The sequence below is a fragment of the Cebus imitator genome, unplaced genomic scaffold (genome assembly GCF_001604975.1).
Source record: "Cebus imitator isolate Cc_AM_T3 unplaced genomic scaffold, Cebus_imitator-1.0 Scaffold635, whole genome shotgun sequence".
Lineage (NCBI taxonomy): Eukaryota > Metazoa > Chordata > Mammalia > Primates > Cebidae > Cebus > Cebus imitator.
In genome coordinates, this window is record NW_016107950.1 from 176,289 (window position 1) to 202,561 (window position 26,273).

The 26,273-nt window shown below is 44.4% G+C and overlaps 1 protein-coding gene across 10 annotated transcripts in view; it reads right to left on the reverse strand.

Annotated features, from left to right (window-relative positions):
- The window catches only part of PLEKHB2 (pleckstrin homology domain containing B2), a 46,968-nt gene extending 22,067 nt beyond the window's left edge, over positions 1–24,901 (reverse strand). For 6 of the 10 annotated variants that reach the window (XM_017517532.2, XM_017517529.2, XM_017517531.2 and 3 more), the window contains exons 1-4: positions 24,787–24,901; positions 7,241–7,285; positions 2,990–3,142; positions 2,007–2,109 (exon numbers count right to left, since the gene is read on the reverse strand). In XM_017517532.2, coding sequence (XP_017373021.1) covers positions 2,007–2,109; positions 2,990–3,142; positions 7,241–7,277 — 293 coding nt within the window. In that variant the 5' untranslated portion in view covers positions 7,278–7,285; positions 24,787–24,901. Of the gene's footprint in view, positions 1–2,006; positions 2,110–2,989; positions 3,143–7,240; positions 7,286–24,786 lie in introns of those variants that run through there. The other 4 variants (XM_017517533.2, XM_017517534.2, XM_017517535.2 and 1 more) reach the window with 4 other exon arrangements.
- Between the last annotated feature and the right edge of the window lie 1,372 nt (positions 24,902–26,273).

Sequence of the window (26,273 nt, forward strand, 5' to 3'; positions counted from 1 at the left end):
GCATTCTCCCATGTTTTGTTAGATTACTCTAAAACTCTAGTTTCAGATGTTTTTCCACTGTTTGTTTAAAAAATATTTTGTACATGTGATACTGCCCCCCAGCAGAGCAGAGCAGTTAAGGACAAAGGGCTGTAGAAACAAGGGTTCAGATCGAGTCTAGCCTACCAGCTCTAAAGCCTGTAGGAAGTGCAGCAGGCAGAATGACAGCTCCAAAGATGTCCACAACCTAATCTCCATAGCTTATGAATATGTTGCCTTACAAGGTAAAAGGGATTCTGGGACCAGGTACGGTGGATCACACCCGTAATCCCACCACTTTGGGAGGCCAAGGCGGGTGGATCACTTGCGCCCAGGGTTTGAGACCAGTGTGGGAAACATGGCAACACCCCATTTCTACAAAAACTAGCTTGGCGTGATGACAAGCACCTGTAGTCCCAGCTACTTGGAAGACTGAGGCAGGAGAATTCCTTGAGCCCAGGAGGTAGAGGCTGCAGTGAGATAGCACCATTACACTCCAGCCTGGATGATAGGAGTGAAACTCTGTCTCAAAAAAAAGGTCGGGGGGGTGGGAAGCAGGGAAGCCAGATTATGCAGCAAGAATTAAGACTAAGGACCTTGAGATGATGAGATTAACTTGGAATATCCAGGTGGGCCAAACTAATCTCGAATCCCTAAAACCATGTAACCTTCCTGGCTGCAGAGAACCAGAGATGGCAGCAGGAGAGGACTCCACCTACCACTACTGGCTTTAAGGATGGAGGAAGGGGCTGCAATCCCAGGAATGCAGAGGCTTCTAGAAGGTGGAAAAAGGAAACAGATTCTCCCCTAGAGTTTACAGTGCGAGTATGACCCTGTAGAAACTTTGTGACAAGTGAGACTCGTGTTGGACTCCTGACTTCCAAAAGCATAATAGTAAGTTTGTATTGTGTGAAGCTACTAAGCTTGCGGCAATTTATTACAACATTAAAAAACATATAGAAGTTACTTAACCTCTCTATGTCTCCACTTCATATGAGTGACAGCACCCACCTTGTAAAATAAGACATGATGAGGATTACAGTCATCTGTGAAGCTGTTAACTCAGTGTCTAGTGCAAAGGAAGTGTTCAATACATGTTGGTTTAAATTTTTAAACAGTAATAACAGAGCTCCAATTTACAAAAGTAGCAAATTAGTTTGACACATGGTCATTTCTCCACTGGACTTTAGGAAAGCCCCATCCCTTCCAGAATGTGCCATATTTGTATCAGAGTCACTAATATAAATCAGAAGAATGTAAAAAGACAGCTACTTCTGGGACTTAAAACGGACCCTAGAGTTTGGCATGGAATGACGTTTATACAGAGGCTGAGCACAGATATGTGTGGCAGGCCCTGACAAAATGGCCTCCAAATCTGTGAAGACATTGCGTATCTACAAATATTCCAGTAATCTCTGTTAGTGAATTCTCACAACATCCAGAGTTCACCCACTTAAGTGGTAAAGGAGACAGAAAAACCAATTCCAATTCTCCCCAAATTTCATTCAATCAGTGTTTTCAAGATTCTGATCCAACATCAATGCCAATGCTAGGAGGCCAAGGAGTATTACAATTGGGATTTCCCCATCCCTTCTTCAGAGATGGCAGAGAAATGACCACCAAAGAAGGAAAAGCTGCACAGTAGAATGTGAATGCTTTTCAAAAAGACATTAACATAAAAAGAGCCAATCTTAACAAACCATTCAACTATGCCTGTTACCCACTGTGAATCTAATAATGAAAGAGAACACAACGAGACTACAATTCCTTTCTGCCATTTTCACCGCAATGGGATCGGCTCAGGCAGTCCCAGAGAGGCAGACACTAGAACTGAAAAAGCAAGTCTTGTATTTCTCCCACACATCCACCGAGTCCCTCATTCTGACGCCTCAAGGAAAACTCTGCTCCCATTCTTTTCATTTTTTGGCAATCAGACATTAAAATAGAAAATACTTTTTAAATTAAACACATAAGAAAGCAAAACTTACAAGCAATCATCTGTGCTTTCTGCACAAAGACTAATTGTTTTCCCATCTCGGCAAACAATTTGCAGCATGCAGTCTTTTGACTTTCCATCCGGAGGCTGAATATCTATGAAAAATACGGCAGAATAAAGGAAATTTTTCAGGATTTCTTCTTACATTTTCTAAGAACTACCAGCTCAGAGAAGCAAAGGACTAGACAATAAATCAAGTGCTATATCTATGGAAGAACCCTCTGCCTTTCCAAGAAGGCAGAAAGAACATAGCTAGGCTGACTAACAGGACCAGCTGCCAAGAAGATATCTACAAAATGTATTCCTTATAATGGGTATGAAGAATAACTTCAGGAAACGACATCTCAGATGTTTTCTTTTTCTTATTTATTTTTTTTTTGAGACAGAGTCTCACTCTGTCACCCAGGCTGAAGTACAGTGGCACAATCTCGGCTCACTACAACCTCCACCTTCCGGGTTCAAGCAATTCTCTGCCTCAGCCTCCCGAGTAGCTGGGATTACAGGTAACTGCCACCATGCCCAGCTAATTTTTGTCTGTATTTTTAATAGAAATGGAGTTTCACGATCTTAGCCAGGCTGGTCTTGAACTCCTGACCTTGTGATCCACTGCGCCTGGCCAACATCCCAGATTTTAAGCAACTGATTGGAGTCAGCATCAAACAGAAGCCAGTTTCTGAGTACAAAATCAACACAGTCTAGGCTGGTCTGTGCTTCTTGAGGTTCCCAGAATGCTGGTTCCCTCGACTCAAGTAGAAGAGACATGGAATGGTGAGTTTAACTCAGTTGAGAAAATTGATTTGCCCCTACCACGTGGTTCAAGATCTAAGTGCCTGGGGCCCCACTGTGGTCACCCTCTAAGAAGAAACCCTTCTTCAATCTGTTAATGAAAGCAGAATAGGGAAGGAAGAGGACCCAGCTCCCACTAAGACAGAGAAAGAGCTGAAGACAGAAGTTGGCGAAGACAGGCCAGCTTACCCCGACATTCCTGCCCCGTGCGGATGTTGATGCAGTCCACTGGCATGTGGACCTTATCCTCAACATTCTGCCGAGTCTGGTCATCATAATAGATTAGGTGACCATCCGACCACAGATCAAACCAATTCTTCTTCCAGCGCTTCAAAATAGTACCTGGAAAAAAATAGTAAGGTTAGTAAGTCTTACTATTTCGCCCAAGTTAGAATGCAGCGGCTGTTCCCAAACGTGATCATAGCTCAATGCGGCCTTGAATTCCTGGGCTCAAGCAATTCTCTCACCTCAGCCTCCCTTTTAGCTGGGACTACAGACACACGCCACCATGCTCAGTTGAAAAGTTGGCTTTGAGCCAAAAGACCAAGGACATAGTCCTCTAATTCCCAGCAGAAACAAAAGGAACTCTTTCCTGGCCCCTTAATTACACCTGTGTAGAATTACTGAAAGCAATCCATCAGGATGAAAGGGAAAGCAGAGCACGGCAGCCACCCACTGGTACTTTCACAGGCTGCATGCAGCACACACTGGCAACAGAGAAGACTGCCAACCAACTTAGAAGTCCCAATACTTTCAATTTAGGTTATTTTAAAAAAAAAAAAAAAAAAAAAAAAGCTTGCTTTTCAGCAAATGAAATGTATCTAACACTTAATTCTTCATACAATACTAAAGTTTGAAGCTCTCAAACTTTTAAACTTTCTAAATTTCCAATACTGCCTAAATTTGCTAGATTGATCAGAAAATGGTGGACTGTAAAGTCTCTACATGCAAATAAAAATAATACATTTCTCTTCTGAAAAAACATGTTTTGGCCAGGTGCAGTGGCTCACGTGAGTAATCTCAGCACTCTGGGAGGCCAAGGTGGGCGGATCACTTGAGGCCAGCAGTTCAAGACCACCCTAGGCAAAATGGTGAAATCCCGTTTCTACTAAAAATACAAAAAATTAGCTGGGCATGGTGGCTTGTGCCTGTAATCCCAGCTACTATGGGGCTGAGGCAGGAGAATTGCTTAAAGCCAGGAGGGGGAGGCTGCAATGAGCTGAGATCACACCACTGTACTCCAACCTGGAAGACAGAGCAAGACTCTGTCTCAAAAAGCAAAAGAAAAAATATATTTTTTTCCCTTGTCCTTAAGAGCTTTCACAGATACTGTTTCCTACCATTTCCCAGAGGAAGCCCACAGTATGGAAGGTGCCCCCTTCCCGATGCATACACTGGAGAAATGAGCACAGCAGGATGTAGACCAGGCCCTGCCTGGCCTCCCATGCCGACTCCCATACTGTATACATCCTACTACCTCACACACTTCTGTCAACTTGAGTGAATCCATCCTTTCATTTGTGATCTTGGATCAGGTACTTAACTTTATAAAATTGTAATTTCCTTGACTGTGTGAAGGGAAAACCCCAGTAATGAACTTAAAGGCCAGTTGTAGCTCCAAGTCATCTCTGTACCTTCCTCACATCCATTCACTGCCCACTACACCTTCTGTTCCTATCCACCTCACCCTGTTCCTGGCCAACATGCACAATCCCATTTCACGCACTTCCCTTTATACTGCCATGCTTGCAACTGGTGTCAACCAGATACGTGCCATCCAGCTTTCCTGCCACTATCAGGCACTCTCCTCACCAAGAGGGGTGTCAAATGCACTTGCCCAAGTGACCACTAAGTGATACCCAAGCATCCATTTGATTGACCACCTGAGCTGTGCAGAAACTACCAAATAGGCTGGGTGCAATGGCTCATACCTATAATCCCAACATTTTGGGAGGCTGAGGTGGACGGATCACTTAAGCCCAGGAGTTTGAAACCAGCCTGGGCTACATAGCAAAAGCCTGTCTGTACAAAGAAAAAAAAAGCCAGGTATGGTAACACAAGCCTATATGCCCAGCTACTCGGGAGTCTGAGGTAGGAGGACCACTTGAACCTGGAACATCAAGGCTGCAGTGAGTAGTTTTCATGCCACTGCACTCCAGCCCGGATGACAAAGCAAGTTCCCATCTTAAAAAAAAAAAAAAGTCAGCCAGGCACGGTGGCTCACACCTGTAATCCCAGCACTTTGAGAAGCCGAGGCAGGCAGATCATGAGATTAGGAGTTCAAGACCAGCCTGGCCAATGGTGAAACCTTGTCTCTACCAAAAATACAAAAAAATAGCTGGGCATGGTGGCACATGCCTGTAATCCCAGCTACTTGGGACACCGAGGCAGGAGAATCGCTTGAACCCAGGAGGCAGAGGTTGCAGTGTCCCAAGATTGCACCATTGCACTCCAGCCTGTGTGACAGGGCGAGACTCCGTTTCAAAAAAAAAAAAAAAAAGCCCTACTAAATAGAACCACAGAAACAGACAGGTGGAACCACTGGGTCAAGGAGTTCTGCCCAAGTGTCTCAACCTGCCATCAAAGCCCTGGCTGCAGACTCCCAAATCAGGCTGTCCTCCAGGGGCCAGGACTGGGTTCCAACAGCATACGTGGCAATGGCAGGAAAAAGTCTCAAGGACAGTTTTGTCCACATCACATGTGTATCACCACTGCTCTACAACCCCATGGATGTAATACACCTCACCTCGTTTTACTGGCATTGATACTTCTACTTTCAGGAAAAGAAGGAAAATTAACCCACATCTATAGGTATGGGGTTATAGAATAAGTCTTCTGAATAAACACTTCTCAAACACCCATGGACGAGGACACTGGAAAAGTCTATGTGACTTATTTAAAGTGTATCTATTTTATGTACATCACCATGCTAGGCGCTGATGGGGAGCACAAAATTACCAAAAGGGTCATTGTTCACTACGTTGACAGAGAATTTACATCAAGTTGTGGTGGAGAAGGGAAAGCTTACCCTCAAACAAAGGTGTGGTAGAGCCTGGGGAGTAAAACCAAAGGCCATCCGAAGGGCCAGTAAAGGAGGGCTCTAATATGCCAGGACTGTCTTTGTGAAGCTAATATTACACCTCTGTCTATTCTAGGACTACAGGACTAGCACAGACAAGGGACACATGGTTCAGCTCCAGGCTAGGAACACAGAACTAGTCACAGACACACAGGTTGAAGGCCCGTCTCCTGGTGCATATAGCGTCAGTGTTGAAATCAAACAGTCCTGAGTCTGAATGTACATTTGTCACCATAGTTTACAGTTAGACAAGTTACCTAACCTCACTGAATCTCAATTTCTTCAACTGGAAATAATACCACTTATCTCACGTCTCTGAACAATAAATGGTATGTGACACAGCTCAGTTTTTGACTAGAATCATAAATGACATACTAGTCACTTTACCCTTAACTTCATTCTTTCTAGTAGAGCAGAATAATCTGCTTGGTCTTTTCTTTTTAATAAATAGGACTAGTTCTTCCTACTTTAAAACACAGTATGAATCTCACCTGGAGTGACAGCCTCAGAGATAAGCAGACAGTGTATGAAAGATAGGTTTGAAAAGATAAGCCTAGAAAAGTGACTCAAACCCATTTTAAAAAAAATCCTGAGTCTCTTCTCGAGTCCTTTTGAAGACACAAAAGTTTTGGTTTTAGATAAACTCATTGCCTCAGATCAAGTCTTCAGCCACATAATTACAAAGACTCCCACATTTGAGAATCTGAGTCACTGGCTCAATCCCCAGATAACAGAGACAAGCTGGGCTCAGTTAGATCCAGGCAGTCCCAGATTCATCATTAATAATAGGGCACACAGCCGTGTGCAGTGGCTCATACTTGTAATCTCAGCATTTCGAGAGGCCAAGGAGGGCAGATCATCTGAGACTGGGAGTTCAAGACCAGCCTAACCGACATGGAGAAACCCCATCTCTACTAAGAACACAAAATGAGCCAGGTGTGGTGGCACATGCCTGTAATCTCAGCTACTCAGGAGGCTGAGGCAGGAGAATCACTTGAACCTAGGAGGCAGAGGCTGCATTGAGCCAAGATCGCACCATTGCACTCCAGCCTGGGTAACAAAAGCAAAACTCCATCTCAAAATAAATAAATAAATAAACAAACAAAAATAAATAAAGCACACTAGTGAGGAGAGCAAAAGCAGCAGGGACTGCCATTGTTTCCTGGTTCCTGACAACTCAGCAACCAAGGAAGAGCTCCATGGTGTGCAAAGTCAGTTCACAGAGATCTAAGAATATCCAAGGGGAAACTCAAGGCCACAGCACTAGTAAAACTTTGTTTTTAAACATGATCAGCTTAAGCAAACAGAAATAGAGATTGCCTTTGGCAACACCGATCACAGGCCGTACACCCTGTACTCACTCTGTCGCAGCAACCAGCCACTCTTCACAAACGCCATCTCTTCACCTACAGAACAAGAACAGGCAGGTTCAAAATCATACACAGAATGAGAATAGCCTGCCCAGCCCAAGTCTCTCTCCTTATCCCCTTTAGCATCAGCTGAGGAAGGGTCCAAGGCCATTTTAGCTCAGTGCCCCCCTGGCATTTAACAAATACCTCCTCAGTGGGGTTCATGCACTCCGCACCCTGTACCATGTCCCTTCCTCCCACACTAGCCTTCAGCCTCACCACCCAGCCCACCTGACCGAGTTAACACCACTCAACAAACATAAAGCAGCCCCAAGGACACAAGATTTAGCCTCTCAAGGACATGGAGGATTCTCGTGGCTTGCTGGAGCCCCGAGGTGCCTACATTTGGCATTCCCAGTGGGGTCCACATGGCCCAGGCAGGGGTACTGCACTGGTGTCGGCGGTGAGTGATATGGAGCGTCCAAGTTAGGGCTAAAAAGCGGAAGTCATCAAGAAAACAGTTCATAAAGTCAACTCCATAAAAATTTAAATTTTCTGTATGGAAAAAAGTCAAATGTGACTTTAAAAGTGACAAATTAGAAGAAACATTCATGGCTGGGCATGGTGGCTCACGCCTGTAAACCCAGCACTTTGGAAGACCGAGGCAGGTGGCTCACCTGAGGTCAGGAGTTCAAGACCAGCCTGGCCAACATGATGAAACCTAGTCTCTACTAAAAACACAAAAAATTAGCCAGATGTGGTGGCAGGCTACTCCAAAGGCTGAGGCAGGAGAATTGCTTGAACCCAGGAGGCAGAGATTGCAGTGAGCCAAGACTGCAGCACTGTACGCCAGCCTGGGCAACAGAGTGAGACTCCAACTCAAAAATTAAATAAATAAGAAGAAACATTTACAACCATATGGCAAGAAGGAGCTTATTTCCTTCACTTACAAAGTTTACACATATCACACAGAAAAGGCAATCACTTAGCAGTTCACAGAAAAAGGAATACAAAGGACCAACAAACTCATAAAAAGTCTCTGAATTTCCCACTCAATTCAACAGATACAATTCCAACTATACAGTTACCTACTATACCCATCAGGTGGGCACAAATGAAAACCTCCAAGACACTCAGCAAGGAAAAAGTGTGATGGAGGAAAAAAAACTGCCGCAGCCTTCCAGAGGGAAATTTGACAAAATCTATTGAAACTTTAATAGTTCACATACTTGCACCCAGCAATCTCACCATGACTAGGAATTTGCCTCATTGAGATATGTGCAGAGGTTCACTCACACACACATATACATAGAAAAACACTTGCTGCAACATCACATATACTGCAACAGCACACCATCACCAACATGCCCCATGATGAAGGACTGCTGAGTGGCACCTCCACACAGGACAGATTGCCAGGCAGGCAAGGGAGAGCAGCATGTGCTCAGGCTGCCTCCTGGGAGGAATCCTAAAACCTGTGAAGGATGTGTCTCTGGAAACAAAATGAGGTGATTCTGCGTGTGTCACAGAAAAAACAGGGTGACTGGTCCTGTTACTCTCTCCTGGACTATTTGAATTAGTTAACAATTTGCATGCATTATTTTCTTTGTTCTCTCACTGCAACACCCAGGCTGGAGTGCAGTGGCGCGATCTTAGCTCACTGCAACCTCCACCCTCCAGGTTCAAGCAATTCTCTTGTCTCAGCCTCCCAAGTGGCTGGGACTATAGGCACACGCCACCACACCTGGCTAATTTTTGTATTTTTAGTAAAGACGGGTTTCACTGTATTAATCAGGCTGGTCTTGAACTCCTGACCTCAGGTGATCCACCTGCCTCAGCCTCCCAAAGTGCTGGGATTACAGGCATGAGCCACTGCACCAAGCCATTTTATTTTTTGAAATCAATAGGAATTATCTGGAAGCTGAAACCATGGGCCACTTTCATTTTCTGCTTTAGCTTTTTAGGTATTTCTTTAAGTCACTAAGGTTTATAAGGTTATCAAAAGCCCAAATGGGCACCTCAGAAGAACAAATGAGTCTCTCATGCAGTTCCTTCCCCATATCTAAGCATGGCTGAATTCTCACCTTTCTCTAAATCTTTATAAAGAACTCCACAAGCCTCAGTCATCCCATACTCCAGCATCTCCAAAATCATGCACGCTGAAGCTTCTTGCTCTCTTTGCAGTTTTTTCAATTTGTGCTATTTGTCCTTACCAAGAAAGGAAATGCTTTTCATCTTTCCCCGGTCTTTCTCTCCCGCATTTAGGTTCTCAAACACAATCCCCAGCAAACAAAAGCCAGTCTCCTGTCTCCCAGAGGATGTGAGAGAAAGCTCGGTGCTGTTCACTGTGCTGGCAGCCACCTTGAGGGACCAGGTGGGGGCAGCTGACCCAGAAACAGCAGAGCTCACACTGCTGAGCCCACACTACTGAGCCACCGGCTTCGCCAACCCCCAAACCCACCCTTACCCAAGACTTCCTACTAAGCAGAATGATAGGTTTATCACTTAAGATGGTTGAGGCCGGGCGCGGTGGCTCAAGCCTGTAATCCCAGCACTGTGGGAGGCCGAGGCAGGTGGATCACGAGGTCAAGAGATCGAGACCATCCTGGTCAGCATGGTGAAACCCCGTCTCTACTAAAAATACAAAACATTAGCTGGGCATGGTGGCGCGTGCCTGTAATCCCAGCTACTCAGGAGGCTGAGGCAGGAGAATTGCCTGAACCCAGGAGGCGGAGGTTGCGGTGAGCCGAGATCGCGCCATTGCACTCCAGCCTGGGTAACAAGAGCGAAACTCCGTCTCAAAAAAAAAAAAAAAAAAAAAAAAAAAAAGATGGTTGAATTTGGTTTCCTGCAACTTACAGCCTACGACATCCTAAGACAATTATTTTACTTCCAAAAAGCATTTGAGGCAGAGAACCACCAGCATCATATTTTCATTAAACACAATATTTTTAGAGCACCTAATGTGTGCCCAGCCTTGTCCTAGACACTAAGGATACAGCAGCGACCAAGCCAAAATGCTACTTTCATGTAGCTTAGTATAAAGGGAGGAATGCTGTAGACAGCATCACATCTGTGCAGTGGTGTTATTAACACAGAACACAAAAAAATGAGAGGGCATATACATGTATGCATTCACGTCAAATCCTAGATATTTACATTAGAACTACAGCTTCCTGCATCCATAATGTGAATTCTCAGCATAATCCATATAAAAAAAAAAATGGAAACAGGCTAAAAATTACTAGCAAAAGTACTGAGAGATACCTAGTCACAACAAATACAAAACCTGACTGAAACACAGCCATACAACTTCACTGGTGGTTATATAAATATAAAAATGTGGAGTAACAGAAAGGAGTCTCCTGAATTTCTGTGGTGAATTTCTTTACATTTCTAATGGTTGTTTTTGTTTGTCTGTTTTGCTGTCACCCAGGCTGGAGCCCAGTAATCTCAGCTCACTGCAGCCTCCACCTCACGGATTCAAGTGATTCTCCTGCCTCAGCCTCCTGAGTAGCTGGGCTTACAGGTGTGTGCCACCACACCCAGCTAACTTTTCTATTTTTAGTAGAGACAGGATTTCCCCTTGTTGGCCAGGCTGGTCTCAAACTCCTGACCTCAAGTGATCCACCGGCCTCAGCCTCCCAAAGTGCTGAAATTACAGGTGTGAACCACCGTGCTAGCCTTCTAATCGTTCTTGATATTAATTTAGCTACATTTGCTATCTTTTTTTTTTTTTTTTAGACAGAGTTTCACTCTGTCACCCAGGCTGGAGTGCAGTGGCACTATCTATGCTCAATGCAACCTCCGCCTCCCAGGTTCAAGTGATTCTAGTGCCTCAGCCTCCCAAGTAGCTGGGATTACAAGCATCACCACACCCAGCTAATTTTTGTTATTTTTAGTGGAGACAGACTTTCACCATGTTGGCCAGGGTGGTCTCAAACTCCCAACCTCAAGTGATCTGCCTGCCATGGCCTCTCAAAGTGCTGGGATTATAAGTATGAGCCACTGCGCCCAGCCTGCTATCACTCTTAATGGTTAAAATGTCAGACCAGTGTAACACTGAGATTAAGAACAGCTTCATTTATTCAAAGGCCCTTAAGAATCTGAGCCCAACAATCCTACATGCTGTAAGATCAGCAGCATGAAGATAAAGAGTTAAAAGAGAGTTTTATGGGAAACTTTAAGGACCCAGGGATTTCCTGGTATCTCTGAGTATTATGTACTAATTGTATGGGTCAACATCTGATTTACCAAATGACATGGTTTGGCTCTGTGTCCCCAACCCAAAATCTCATGTTGAATTGTAATCCCCAGTGTTGGCAGAGGGGCCTGGTGGGAGGTGACTGGATCATGGGAGTGGCTATCCCCGATGCTGGTCTTGTGATAGTGTTCTCAGGAGAGCTCGTTGTCTGTAAGTTCACTCTCCTGCTGCCATATGAAGACATGCCTGCTTCCCCTTCACCTTCTACTATGATTGTAAGTTTCCTGAGGCCTCCTCAGCCATGCCTCCTGTACAGTCTGCAGAACTCTTAAGTCAATTAAACCTCTTTTCTTCATAAATTACCCAGTCTTAGGTAGTTCTTTGTAGGAGTGTGAGAATAGACTAACACAACGAATGTTGTGCCTATGTTTTCTTTGGTGTTTCCTTGAGGTGGACCTGGATTTCTCTTACTTTTCAGGTAGTTGAGTCTCAAAGAATGGCAACAAGGAGAAACTGAACAGCAGAATTGGGAATCAATTCAGGCCACCTGAGTAAGATTCAAAAAGAAAAAAGAAATGGAAATGTCTACATCTAGAGGCCATTATAAACATACCTTTGGTGTTCCTAAATAAAATAACTCAAAACTCTTAGAGAAAAGGGAAATCAGATTATGAGACAGAAAAGAAGTTAAACTGGAATTAGCAACAGAAACCCATGACTTTTTAAAAGCTCAATTCCTCTGCTGACTTAAGTAGCTTCTTATCTCGTGTCATACTGTCTATCTCTCCTCATTCTGTGGAACAATCTCATGTACCTCCCACAGCCCAGATTTTTATCTCTAACACTAGTCTCCTCTAAAACAAGCCAGCACTCTTTGAAAATGAGCTACTTACAGTTTATAGGCAGGATATGTCAAGAGGTATCTAAGATATCTTATTACCAAAAGGAAAGATGCTTTCAAAAGTGCCTTCAGAAAGCATCAAGAAGCCACCCAGCTTAAGAAAGAGCATCTAACAGCCAAACTGTGACACAAGTGTCAAATTCAAAGGAAAAATTACAGCTCATTACAACCAACTAAGGCTGAAAGGCATCCTGGGTTTAAGATGATTAAAATGAGATATATGACAGTAGAATGTATTAGAGAAAAGACACACCTTCTGATAATGGTTTGGCTGTATTCCCACACAAATCGCCCTGAATTGTAATAATCTCCATGTGTCAACAGTGAGGCCAGGTGAAGATAACTGAATCATGGGGGCAGTTTCTCCCATACAGTTCTCATGGTAATGAATAAGTCTCACAAGATCTGATGGCTTTATAAATGGGAGTTCCGCACATAAGTTCTCTTGCCTGCCACCATGAAAGACATGACTTTGCTCATCATGTGCCTTCCACCATAATTGTGAGGCCTCCCTAGCCATGTGGAACTGTGAGTCAATTAAACCTACTTCCTTTATAAATTACCCAGTCTTGGGTATATCTTTATTAGCAGCATAAGAACAGAGTATTACAGAAAATTGGTACTGGTACAGCAGAATGCTATTATAAAGATACCTGAAAATATGGAAGTTGGAACAGTCTGGAGGGCTCAGAAGAAGACGGGAAGAGGTGGGAAAGTTTGGAACTTCAGAGACTTGTTGAGTGGCTTTAACCAAAATGCTCATAGTGATATGGACAATAAAGTCCAGGCTGAAGTGGTCTCAGATGGAGATGAGGAACTTGTGGGGAACTGGAATAAAGGTCACTGCTGCTATGCAAAGAGACTGGTGGTATTTCGTTGCTGTCCTAGAGATCTGTAGAAGTTTGAACTTGAGAGAAATTATTTAGGGAATCTAGAGAAAGAAATTTCTAAGCAGCAAAGCATTTGAGAGGAAGCAGAGCATAGAAGTCTGGAAAATTTGCAGGCTGATGATGCAATAGAAAAGAAAATCCCATTTTCTGGGAGAAATTCGACCCTGCTGCAGAAATTTGCATTAAGTGACAAGAAGCCCAATGTTAATCACCAAGACAATGAGCTGCCCAAGGCCATGGGAGCCCACCTTTTGCATCAGCATGACCTAGATGTGAGACATGAAGTCAAAGGAGATCATTTTGGCTTTAAGACATCACTGCTCCATTGGATTTCAGACTTGCATGGGAACTGCAGTCCCTTAGTTTTGGCCAATTTCTCCCATTCGGAACAGGTGTACTTACTCAATGCCTACACCCCAACAGTATCAAGGAAGTAACTAACTTACTTTTGATTTTACAGGCTCAGAGGCTGAAGAGACCTGCCTTATCTCAGATGAGACTTTGGACCATGGACTTTTGAGTTAATGCTAAAATTAGTTAAGACTTTGGGGAACTGTTGGGAAGGCATGATTGATTTTGAAATGTGAGGACATGAGACCTGGGAGGGGTCTGGGTGGAATGATATGGTTTGGCTGTATCCCCACCCAAATCTCACCTTAAATTGCAGTAATTCCCATGTGTCAAGGGTGGGGCCAGGTGGAGATAATTGAATCATGGAAGCAGTTTCCCCCATACTGTTCTGATGGTATCAAGTCTCACTAGTTCTGATGGTTTAATAAATGGGAGTTTCCTTGCACAAGCTCTCCTGCCTACTGCCATGTAAAACATAACTTTGCTCCTCACTTGCCTTCCGCCATGATTGTGAGGCCTCCCCAGCAATCTAGAACTGCTGAGTCAATTAAAACTCTTCCCTTTATAAATTACCCAGTCTCAGGTATGTCTTTATTAGCAGCTTAAGAACAAACTAATACACCTTCCAATATGAGTTCAATTTCACACAATTGAGGACAGGGGGACTGATTTAAAACAAACGAACAAACAAAAAAGGTTGAAACACTTGAAACACTTTGATAATTGTGATAAACACTTGAAAAACTTTTAAACACTTTGATTATATTCCCTCATTGGATAATTCAAATGGTTACTATGTTAATTGTAGGGGATATTTGTTGCATTTACTACCTAATATCGGGATTTCCCTTTTAAGACAAAAGACTAGACTTCTGAGTTGAGAGCTCATGTGTACTGAAACCTGGATAGCAGGGGAGACTGCAGGAGCAGGCTTCAAGCCTGCCTAAACTCAAGCTGCTGGAGAGAAATGGCTGTGGGGAAACCAATCATGGATTCAACACAGTAAGGAATATGTTGCAGGAATACACTGCTTTTAGTGACTTGCACAGCTGGGCAAGCACTTACACACCAATCTCCAGAACTCAGAAGAAAATAAGGGGATATATAATAAAAGTTCTACGACACTGAGAGCCTCCTAAGGTACCTGTGGTACCTTCACCTGGATCAGACAGTATTATCAGCCACAAGGCATCTTGGGGGACCGAGGCTGGGCATTTTGTCACCTTGGCAGCTATGCTCTTCGTCTCCATTAAAAAGACGTGTATCCTTTGTCTGTGTTAACTGGCCTCTCCTATCTGTCGGTCACCAAGCTGATACCACCACCACCACCACTGGGAACATTACTTGCCTCACCAGTTTCCACCACTGGCAGCAACCCACCCTTGCCTCTAGCTCCCAGTCCAAAAGTAGCATGTAGCACAGCCCAGACCCCTCCATGTGGGCAGGATAAATAAGAAACACCAAGGGAAACAAGTCCTTAAATAAGTCGTCATACTCATCCTCTCCCTAAATGACCCAACTCCCCTGAACTGGACTGCAGCGAACCCTTTCTATCTACAGTGTGTCCCCTGCCAGGTTCTTCCACTGTATCCTGAATCTTGCTCACAAAGCAGAGGCGTGGACACTGTCACTCAACCAATGTGCCTTCAGCCTTCCAGAGACTTACATGTCACTACTTCACAGGCGTCCCCTTCCCTCCACCTCCCCATCAAGCTAGACCAATTCCTGGTCCTGATATGGCTGGCCTGCCCTGCCTGAAGGTTACATAGGTCCCAAGGCTCACAGGGAAAAACAAAAAGAGGCAGACTTTAAACATCCATCTTTCCATTCTTTTCTTTCCTTATGTTTGTCTAGATAATTCATATTTCTTGTCACTACACACTGCAATTCAGGGGGAGTTATTTTAAAAGGGAGATGACACAAGCGTGACATTGAAACATGGATCCATGACAAAAGAAACAACAAGCTAGGCAGTGGCTCATGTCTGTAATCCCAGCACTTTGGGAGGCTGAGGCAGGCAGATCACCCAAGGTCAGGAGTTCGAGACCAGCCTAGCCAACATGGTGAAACCCTGTCTCTACTAAAAACACAAAACTAGCAGTGTTGTGGCGGGTGCCTGTAATCCCAGCTACTCAGGAGACTGAGGCAGAAGAATCGCTTGAACTCGGGGAGTGGAGGTTGCAGGGAGATAATATCACACCACTTCACTCCAGCTTCAGTGAGAGTGAAATGCTATAAGAAGGAAAAGAAATGAAAGGGAAAAGGGGAAAGAGGAAAGGGGAAAGGAAAGGAAAAGACAAACCAGTAATATGAAGCTTGACATGCTGGCAATTGCTTTGCAATTTCCAATGTTAATGATGAATTATAAAAAGCACAGACAGCTAACTCCACTCCCTCCTGAAATTGCAACAAAAATGAGAGTTAAGGATAAAACAAGGCATAAATCCACAGAGAACAGCAGCAGACAAAAGCAGATGAGACACAACAACATTTTGAAGGTTCTAAGTGAACCAGACAAGTGGCAACTAACATAAAATATGGCCACCTCTGCTTTGTCATATGTTAATAGAAGCCAAAACAAAGCAAGCCAACTCCTGCCACATAAAAATAGAAAGACTGACAAACTGGATGTAAGAGATAATTCTAAAGGTGGGGGACAAAATCAAGAGAATTAATTGGAAGTCTTTAAAAGGGTCACTAGGCACCTTACCCACGCAGACAGCGACCTTCCCTGATCCTGAAGATGACACTTTGGGCGTGACCACACCACACACAACTCAAGAGTAACAGGTCACACTTAGAATGGACATATACTAGGTGAAAGTCAAATTCTCCATCTTCCTCCTTACTTCCCTTACTTACTAGCTCTGAGCAAAGGCACAGTCCCAAGAGGAAAGGCTCACTGATACTGACAACCGGGTGTTCTGCAATGAAAAAGCCAATCTTTGACTAACACTCTCCAGGGAAGCTCATCAAGAGATAGACGTGAAGCAAACACACAGACTTCCAACCAGCTTTTCAGTTCCTCTCTTAAATAGGAATACAGAGCAAGCATCATCAGTCTGAGTGGAAAAAACACTGGTTTTCCTCTGCTCTCTCATTGCAACAATCAATACAGAAGTCTTCTATGACCAAATGTGTGAGGGTTTCTCCCCATACACCAAGCAAGCAATCAGTTATGTGGCAGGCCCATGCATGGTGTCAAGCATCTGTAACCCCAACACTTTAGGAGGCCAAGATGCAGGGGGAAAACTTGACCTCAGGAGTTTGAGACCAGCTTGGGCAACATGGTGAAACCCCATAAATACAAAAATTAGTGGGGCGTGGTGGCGCACACTGTAGTCTCAGCTACTGGGGAACTGAGGTGGGAAGACCACTTGAGCCTGGGATGGGGAGGCTGCAGTGAGCCGTGATCATGCCACTACATTCTGACCTGGGCAAGAGTGAAACCCAGTCTCAAAAGTAAAAATAAAAATAAATTCTGCAGCAAACACCAACTAGGTGTCCAGTAATTCAACTGTCACACTATCTACCTGGATATAGCATCAGATCCCACAGGTTGAGGGCTCAGTCCCATAAAACTGCCCACCCTTCAGACACTAGCTGCAAGTCAAGGCCGCTGGAACAAGTGACCAACTAGCTTCAAATCAATGAGGAAGCAAAGCAGCTTGGAAACCAGATGTCTCTAAAAAACAAAAAAGAAGAAGAAGAAAAAGTAGTAGCTCAGAACAATCAGAAGAACATAAGGCATGCGAAATTTAGAAAATGGGTCTTTAGTTACCACAGCCTCACTCATGCTCAGGGTTAATTGTTTAAAGACACTCGGAGGCTTTTTAATCTTCCCTTTCCTGTAGTTTCCAGACAAGATGATAAATTACCAAGACTTTTACTACAAGTTACACAGTTTGGCCCTCACCCATTTTCTTCATGTTCCTGGAATATGTGATACAAAAAACAATATACAGTCAACCAATAGTTTACATTCAACTTAGAAACTGCCCCAATTTTTGCCCTTTAAAATCCCACTTGTAACTGTTGCTACTAGAAGCATATATTCAGGCAGGGCAACTTGAACCTATGCTTCCCAGGTTGCTGTCCTCAAATCTGGCCTAAATAAACTCTCTATTCATAGTAATTTTCGCTTTAGTTTCTTTACGTCTATTAGAAGTCCCACAGCTCCCTGCGTTTGATTAATTTGCTAGAGCAGCTCATAAAATTCAGATAAACAATGACATATTCACCAGTTTATTATAAAGGGTATTACAAAGGAACACAGATGAACAGATGCATAAGGCAAGGTATTAGTGTTCAGGCCTCTCCAGGCATACCACCCTCCCTCCAGGAACTGCCACATGTTTAGCTATCCTGGAAGACCTCCAAACCAGAACCTTTTGGGTTTTTATGGAGCCTTCATTACATTAGCATAATTGATTAAACCATCAGGCTGTTGATGATCAACATCACCCTGACCCCCTCTCTCCTCCCTGGAAGGCTGGGGGGCAGGAATTAAAGTTCCAACCCTCAAATCCCACAAGGGTGTTTCAGGTGACCAGAGCCAATTCTGAAGAAGGTCTGCAGGCCATCAATCAATGATTAGCATACAAAAAGACAACATTTTGAAAATTTTAAGGATTGTATTAAATAGGAGTTGAAAGGCAGGAAATGAGGTTAAAGACCAAATAAACGATTCATGTATCACAATCAGACACCAGAGAAAAATCCAGGCCATAAAAGATTGTGATTAAAGAAAATAAAATTTTAAAGGAAAAAAAAAATCTTCACAAGAATCAAAGACAATGCTTGGTACAAAAGAAAACTTAAAAAATTTTATTTTCGGCCAGCCACGATGGTTCACGCCTGTAATCCCAACACTGGGAGGCTAAGGTGGGTGGATCACTTGAGGTAAGGAATTCAAGACTAGCCTGGCCAACTTAGTGAAACCCCGTCTCTACTAAAAATACAAAAATTAGCCAGGCGTGGTGGCAGGCTCTTGTAGTCCCTGCTAATCAGGAGGCTAAGGCAGGAGAATAGCTGGAACCCGGAAGGGAGAGCTTGCAGTGAGCCGAGATCGCACCACGGCACACCAACCTGGGGGACAGAGCGAGACTCAAACTCAAAAACACAAGAAAAACAAAAGAAATATTCAAAGTTCTCAATTTAAAATAACCAAAATTAAAAACTCAATACAAGAGTTGAAAAGATCAAGATGGAAGAAATCTCTCTGAAATGAAGAGTTTAAAAAAAAAAGCCCAAGAGATGGAAAAAAATTAAAAATTAGAGGATAAGCATCAAATATAAAATTCTGCTGATCGGGTGTGGTGGCTTACATCTGCTAATCCCAGCACTTTGGGAGGTCAAGTGAATCACTTGGCGTCAGGAGTTCAAGACAAGCCTGGCCAATAAGGTGAAACCCATCTCTACTAAAAATACAAAAATTCGCTGGGCGTGGTGGCACACGCTTGTAGTCCCAGCTACTCGGGAGGCTGAAGCAGGAGACTGGCTTGAACCCAGGAGGCAAAGGTTGCAGTGAACCGAGATCATACCACTGCACTCCGGCCTGGGCGTCATGAGACTCTGGCTCAAAAAAAAAAAAAAATTCTGCTTATAGGAGAATTTCATAAATAAACCTCAGCGGAAAGGGCAGAGAAACAATACTATAAAACCATTTCCCACAACAGGACAACACATTTCTAGATTCAAAAGCTCCAATGAGTGTCCAGCAGGATAACTTTTAAAAGATCCTCCCTCCATACGTAGGATGACTGAAATTTCGGAACATAAGGGACAAAGAAAAGAACCTAAAAACCTCCCAGAGAAAAAAAGGCATATATAAAGAATCAACAATCAGCAAGGCACAGGACATCTGGAGCAATACCTTCAAAATGCTAAGGGAAAATTATTTCCAAGCCAGAATTCCATACCCAGTCAAATTAATAATCAAGGCCAGGCATGGTGGCTCTTGTCTGTAATTCAACACTTTGGGAGGCAAAAGCAGGAGAATTGTTTCAGCCCAGGAGTTTGAGACCTCCCCAAACAACACAGTGAGACTCTATCTCTACAAAAAAATAAGAAATAAGCTGAACATAGTAGCACACGCCTGTAGTCCCAGCTACTCAGGAGTCTGAGGTGGGAAGATCACTGGAGCCCAGGATGTTGAAGCACAGTGAGCCATGAATAATCATGTCACTGCACTCCAGCCTGAGCAACAAGAGTAAGACTCTGTCTTTGGCTGGCAGGGGAGAAATTCCCAGACAAACATCTGTGAAGAAGGACTTGGGCGGATAAAAAAACAGTCCAGATTGGAGCAGGACCAAGTACTACAGAGGGGAAAAAAGTAACTGACAAATTTTTTGCAAGTTTTTGACTCCCTGGTGAATTAAGGGGTTTTACAAGGCAGTAAAAGTCTTCTACAGGCCGGGTGGGGTGGCTCACGCCTGTAATCCCAGCACTTTGGGAGGCCGAGGCAGGAGTGCAATGGTGTGTTCTCGGTTCACCACAACCTCTGCTTCCTAGGTTCAACTGATTCTCCTACCTCAGACTGCCGAGTACCTGGGACTACAGGTGTGCACCACCATGCCCAGCTAATTTTTAAAATATTTTTAGTAGTGACGGGGTTTCACCATGTTGGCCAGGATGGTCTCGATCTCTTGACCTCATGATCAACTCACCTGGGCCACCCTAAGTGCTAGGATTACAGGCATGAGCCACTGCACCCAGCCTAGAAAAGTTTTCAGTTGTTAGCCAATCAGGTTCAGTTTAGATTGTGAGGTCTGGCTCCAACCAACAGAGATCAGACACAGAAATAAGGACCCAATGCGTAAGGAATAAATATGTCTGCCTTTCCTTTGTTCATTGTACCCTCATGGCAAGATGGCTAATGAGAGCACCCTTTCTTCAGAAAGGAAAATTGCTTTGCTGAGAAAAATTTTGTCTGAATGCTAATTTTTCCTTGCAGTACCTCGGAAAAAACATTCTGCCTCTAGTTGCCTATAGTTTAAAAAAAAAGTCGGTAGGTAAAACATTGATTTTTTTTTAATTCTAAGGTTTAAAGTACTATTTTTTTTTTTGGAGACCAATGGCACGATCTCAGCTCACCGCAATCTCCGCCCCCCAAGGAGCTGGGATTATAGGCACCTGCCACTTCCCCGAGCTAATTTTTGTATTTTTAGTAGGACAAGGTCTCGCCATGTTGGTCAGGCTGGTGTAGAACTCCTGACCTCAGGTGACCCACCTGCCTTGACTTCCCAAAGTGCTGAGATTACAGGCAGGAGCCCCTGCGCCCAAACTATTTGGTCTTTCAATCTAAGTACATGTATTATTTTGATAAATGTAAACATGTAAGTAATAACCTAAACCAAAACTATAACAAAACTTCAACTATATCAAAACATAAAACCAACCTAGATTAATCTACCTACTTGAACCTTCTAACAGTGCTCTGCTTTTGTTTTTAAATTGGGGAGAGAAATTTACAGAGTATCTTTAGCAATCAAATATCATAAAAGTATGATTTTGATCACAGTTTGTTTTGCTTTTGTAGAGATGAAATCTCACTATGTTGCCCAAGCTGGTCTCAAACTCCTGAGCTCAAGGGATTCTTCCACCTCAGCCTCCCAAAGTTCTGGGATTACAGGTGTAAGCCACTGCGGCCAGCCCATCATATACTTTTGAAAATTCATGGAACCTAGTGTTTGGGTATAAGCTTTAGAGTCAAAAGACCTATGTTCAAATCCTGACTCAATTGGGCAAGTTACTTTTCCAAGTCTAGTTTTCTGATCTATAAAATGATGTTTGGAAAATTGGGTGAAATAATACGTAAGTATTTGGCATGGTGCCTCACAGTTACTAGAACTTGATAAATGGTAGCTGCTATGACAGCAATTATTACTATTTACTACTATTATTACTATTACTTGCTTATTTTCCCCCCAACCAAAATTTGCCTAAAACATTCTAGAATGAGCTTGTCCAGCTGGTGGCCCCAGCCCAAGACAGCTCTGATGCAGCTCAACACAAATCTGTAAACTTTCTTAAAATGCTATGAGATTTTTTGCACTTGTATTTTTTAGTGCAATGGCTATCATTAGTGTTAGTGTATTTTATATGCGGCCGTCTTCCAATGCTGCCCAAGAAAGCCAAAAGATCAGACACCCCTGTTCTAGAAGAAACACAACATCAAGCGACTTCTCCAATGGCTTAGAAGACTTCTATTTGTTTGCCTTAGCATGCTGAATTTCACACCACTCCATGACTAAATTCAACATTTCACTATTTCTTTCCTGGAGCAAAACTGAATGCATAAACTAAAACTCATCAGATAAAACACTAGCCCTAGCTGTTGGTCTCTAGAGAATAAAATACCAGCAAACTAGCTACAGAATAACATTTTTATGATAATAAACCCTATACAAAGCTTTAAAATATAAGCCATATTAAACAATTCAGATTTCTTTAAATTTCGATTCCTTATCTCTTTGAAAGCACTGAGTGGAAACAGACAACAGGTGGACAAAAAATACTGCCTTTGGAATCTGAGAGTTCTAAGCCTGAAGGCTACTTTGCCTTCTGTTCACTGGTATGACCCTGAGCAAGATTCTGAACTTCTCTAAGCCTCAGTTTTCTTACCGGAATGACAAGGCACAACCAATTACTTACACATAACCAATGGGGTTATTGTGACAATTAAAGGAGATATGTCCAAATAGCCCTGTAGTAGATGGCCCAAAAGTGAAACTGGCCAGTCACAGTGGCTCACACCTGTAATCCTAGCACTTTGGGAGGCCAAGGCAGGTGGATCACCTGAGATCAGGAGTTCAAGACCACCCTGACCAACATAGTGAAACCCCATCTCTACTAAAAATACAAAATTTTAGCCGGGCATGGTGGCACACACCTGCAACCCCAACTACTTGGAGCCAGAGGCAGGAGACTCCCTTGAACCCGGGAGGCAGAGGTTGCAGTGAGCCTAAGAAACAAGGGCAAAACTCCACCTAAAAAAAAAAAAAAAAACAAGTGAGAACTGCTACAACTACATTTCTATTTTCTTCCAAAAGCTAGAATTCAGGTTTAACTATGTACAACTAACTCCTGAGGATATCCCAGTTCTCTAGCTCTCTTTAGCTGTAAAGTGGCTTCCTTATGAAAAAGGAAGAAAACTCATCTCTGTTTTTCAAGGACAATAATGGAGAGTCAAAGAGATGTCCCAGGTACATTCCAAAACAGGAGGGAAAGAAGGGTTGGGTGACCCATCATCATGTAGAAGTCAGTTTCTATGTGGCATTGGCCATTTCCAGCTGGGAACCACTTCTTGACAACAAGTCTAATACAAGCGTAATCAAATGGCAGACAGGCCAAGAAAGCAAAGAGGCAAGGAAGTCCAACTTTCCATTTCCATCATCCACTGTGGGAGCAAATATACAATCAATGAAACAACTGGGTCAATTAGCCCCCACTTTGGGAACATTTGTTTTGTAGTTTGGAGTAGTTACTGTCATTAATAAGGTAATTCTTTAATGTCTTGAGACATACAGTAGGAAACAAGGCAGAGGAAAGGAGAAAGAAAAATATTAATGCAAGCTGAGAAGCATAAGCAAAGCTTTTGGAAAGAGCTGAGAGAAACCTCCACCTTCCCAAGGAGTACCACCACAAGAGTATCTGTCCTTTCTCTACCACTGCTGTACACATTTATTAACTCAGTCCTTGAGACTATCGGGAAATTTACTTACAGAAGGTACCAATGCCTTTAAAATATAATGCTAGCAAAAAAGTGCTGTCAGGCTCTGAGTTCTGTTCTGCAGCCTTCTTCAGTAAGCATTTACCGACCACCTACGAAATGCCAAACACCATGCTGTCTACCAGGGAAACGCTGCAGGAGAGCAGCATGTAAGTCGAGTAAAGAGATACCACCACAGAGTAAACACCAGGCACGAGGGAAGCCCAGACAATATCCAGCCAAGCAGCCCAGGGTTAGGAACTTTCTGGACCTAGGAACAGTCCTGAGCACCAAAACTGAACCGGTCACAGCAGTATTCCCACACACCCACAGGTCCTTAGGCAGTCACACCCACTGCGCGGGCACAGGTGCACAACTGTGTCTGTGCATACATGTTTTGGTCACGTGTATTCAACAAATATTGAGGGCCATACTAAACAGGCGGTTGGCAGTGCCTGCTAGGGTTCTAATTCCTCATGTGACTTCGGACAAGTCACTTCCTGCATTGGCACTGGTTCTACCAAAGGCCACAGAAGACCTTGAAATATCGCCCCCCCCCTTAGCTGTCAGCCCTCCTCCCTCAGCGGTGGTTCCACCCTTTACTAAGCACTAAAAATTTAAAGGCTGAGACCATGAGTCAGTATCATTTTGAATTAACCATGTTCCCCTAAATTTTTAAGTGACCGCTCCACTTCATTCGTTTCCTCCACCCACCCTGAAACATCGTAAATTTACTATTCGCTCATTTATGAAGCCTTTTCTAGTGTGAACCGATCTGCATTTGAGATTTAAGGGGGGGGGGGCGGGGAATCTCTATGCTAACGCGAAATAAAAATCCCTCACCTCCGGAGTTTTCAACCTAGCTGAGTAAGAGCAACAAACATGAAGACAGGTGTGTAACATAACGTACACCGAAGACACTGCCAGGCCGAGCAGGAGAAGCGCGGCGGCGGAGGGCCGCGCCGCGAGGGTAAAGCCTCAGTGCCCCTCAGGACTTAAGGAGCGCGGAGACTTCTGCGCAGAACCGTGAAGGCAAGTTCCCTGGAGCAGATCGGGCGCCGAAAGAGCCCAGGCGGCGGGGCCGCGGCAGGTCCCGCCAGGCAGACCTGTAGGACACTCCCGAGCGGCCGGAAAGTGTGCAAGGCGGGGGCGGCAGTCGCGAAAGGGGGAGTCCGCGGGGCCGGGGGCAGGGGACGCCCGGGTAGCGAGCGGAGCGGGGCGGGGGAGGTGAGGGCCGGCAGGGAGGGCCTGCGGCTGGGCGGCTCCACGGGAGGCTCAGACGGCAGACCCGGGGACGGGGGCGGGTCAGGGCGCCGGGAGGCCGGAGGACCTGCGGCCAGGCGCCTCAGGGGAAGTTGGGGAGTGGGGACGCCGGAGAGGTGGCGCGAAGCGGGTCCCCTCGGAGGGGCGCGAGACTGGGCGGCTCTGAGGGAGAATCTGGAGGGGCGCGGGCAGGAGGGGAAGGGGCTAGAGTAGCCCGGACCCAACCCGGACCCTCACCTGCGAACCAGAGTGGAGAACGCTACGACGCCGCGGCGGTTCCTCGCCCTCAGCAGCCGCACGTTCGGCGTCCTGGCCGCCGCTCTGACGTCACGTCGCGGCGCGCATGCGCGGCGGGCGGCGGCTGGTGCAGCGGGGAGTCTGGGTGGTTTCCCAGAGAAACGGGACGGGAGAAGGCAGGGGGCGTAGGGATCCCCGGAGGTCTGCGCTTCCACTGAAAGGAAGTGTTACAGAGTGAGGTCCTGCCTTTAAAAAATAAAACGATTGTTAGCACCCTGATCTTGGTTTCTAAATATCGCTCTCTAAAAATAGGACCAAAACTCCTGAGAGAATTGGGCGACTCTAGGACCCGGGCGCAGAAAGCGCCAGCTGAGCCGGGAGCGTCTGGTAGGCCAGAAGCTAGAGTTGCTCAAAAAACAGAAGGACGGGGCGTCCAAGGGCGCAGGGAACTATCCTGAGAGCTCCTGGGGCCACGCCTCGGACAATTTGAGCAGCAAAATAAAGTACCTTGCATTGAGTTATAACCTAGAGTATCAATCATCCCAGAGCCCGTGCTGATACAAACACACGAGTAAATAAATGAGGGAGAAGGGATAATCTTCCTTGCAGAGGAATTCTAATAATACCTCACCCAGAGGGGTGTAGTAATCCACCCTCTACCCCGAGTGTGGCCTGCGCCTGGGGACGCCCTTTCCAAGAGTACAGTGTGGAAAGAGAGCTGTAATTTCACAGCGGAGGCACCTGACAAGTGACCAACATGAAAATCAAAGTGATTCGTCACTCCATTTGCCGTTGACGTGATGTGATGAAAAAACCGTGACCTCAGTCCGAGTGAAAGACAAATCTCATTGTGAGCTATTCCTCAAAACACCTCACCAGTACTCCTCAAACTATCAAGGTATTCAAAAGCAAGAAAAAAACCGAGAAACTGTCATATGCGACCTGGTGATGTAGATAGGTTATAAACTTCAAATGAAAGTTCAAGTTTAGGTAATTGCAGTTTTTAGTTTTGATGAATGTATAATGGTTATGTAATATGTTAACAGTAGGTGAAATTGTGTGAACGGTATACTATCTTTATAACTTTTTTGTAAGTCTAAAATTATTCCAAGTGAAAAGTTGGGTGTTTTGTTTTGTTTGTTTTCTTTTTAAGACAATAGAGGGGGGAAAAATGTTGGCCAGGTGAAGTGGCTCATGCCTGTAATCTCAGAGCTTTGGGAGGCAGAGGCAGGAGGATATAATCAAGACACTGCATTCCAACCTAGCAGAGGTTGGCGGGCAGTGCAAAGGTACTGCATGAAAAGAGGCTTGAGAGAGCCTCCTGGCAATCCCACTCCTAGGGTGCCGAAAATGTTCTATACATTGATCTGAATGGTGGGTGCATGCGTATAAGTAAAAATTTATCAAGCTGAGCACTACACTTAAGATTTGCTCATTTTTCTGTATATAAATTATATGTAAACTTAAAAGGGGAAAAAAACTTAAAA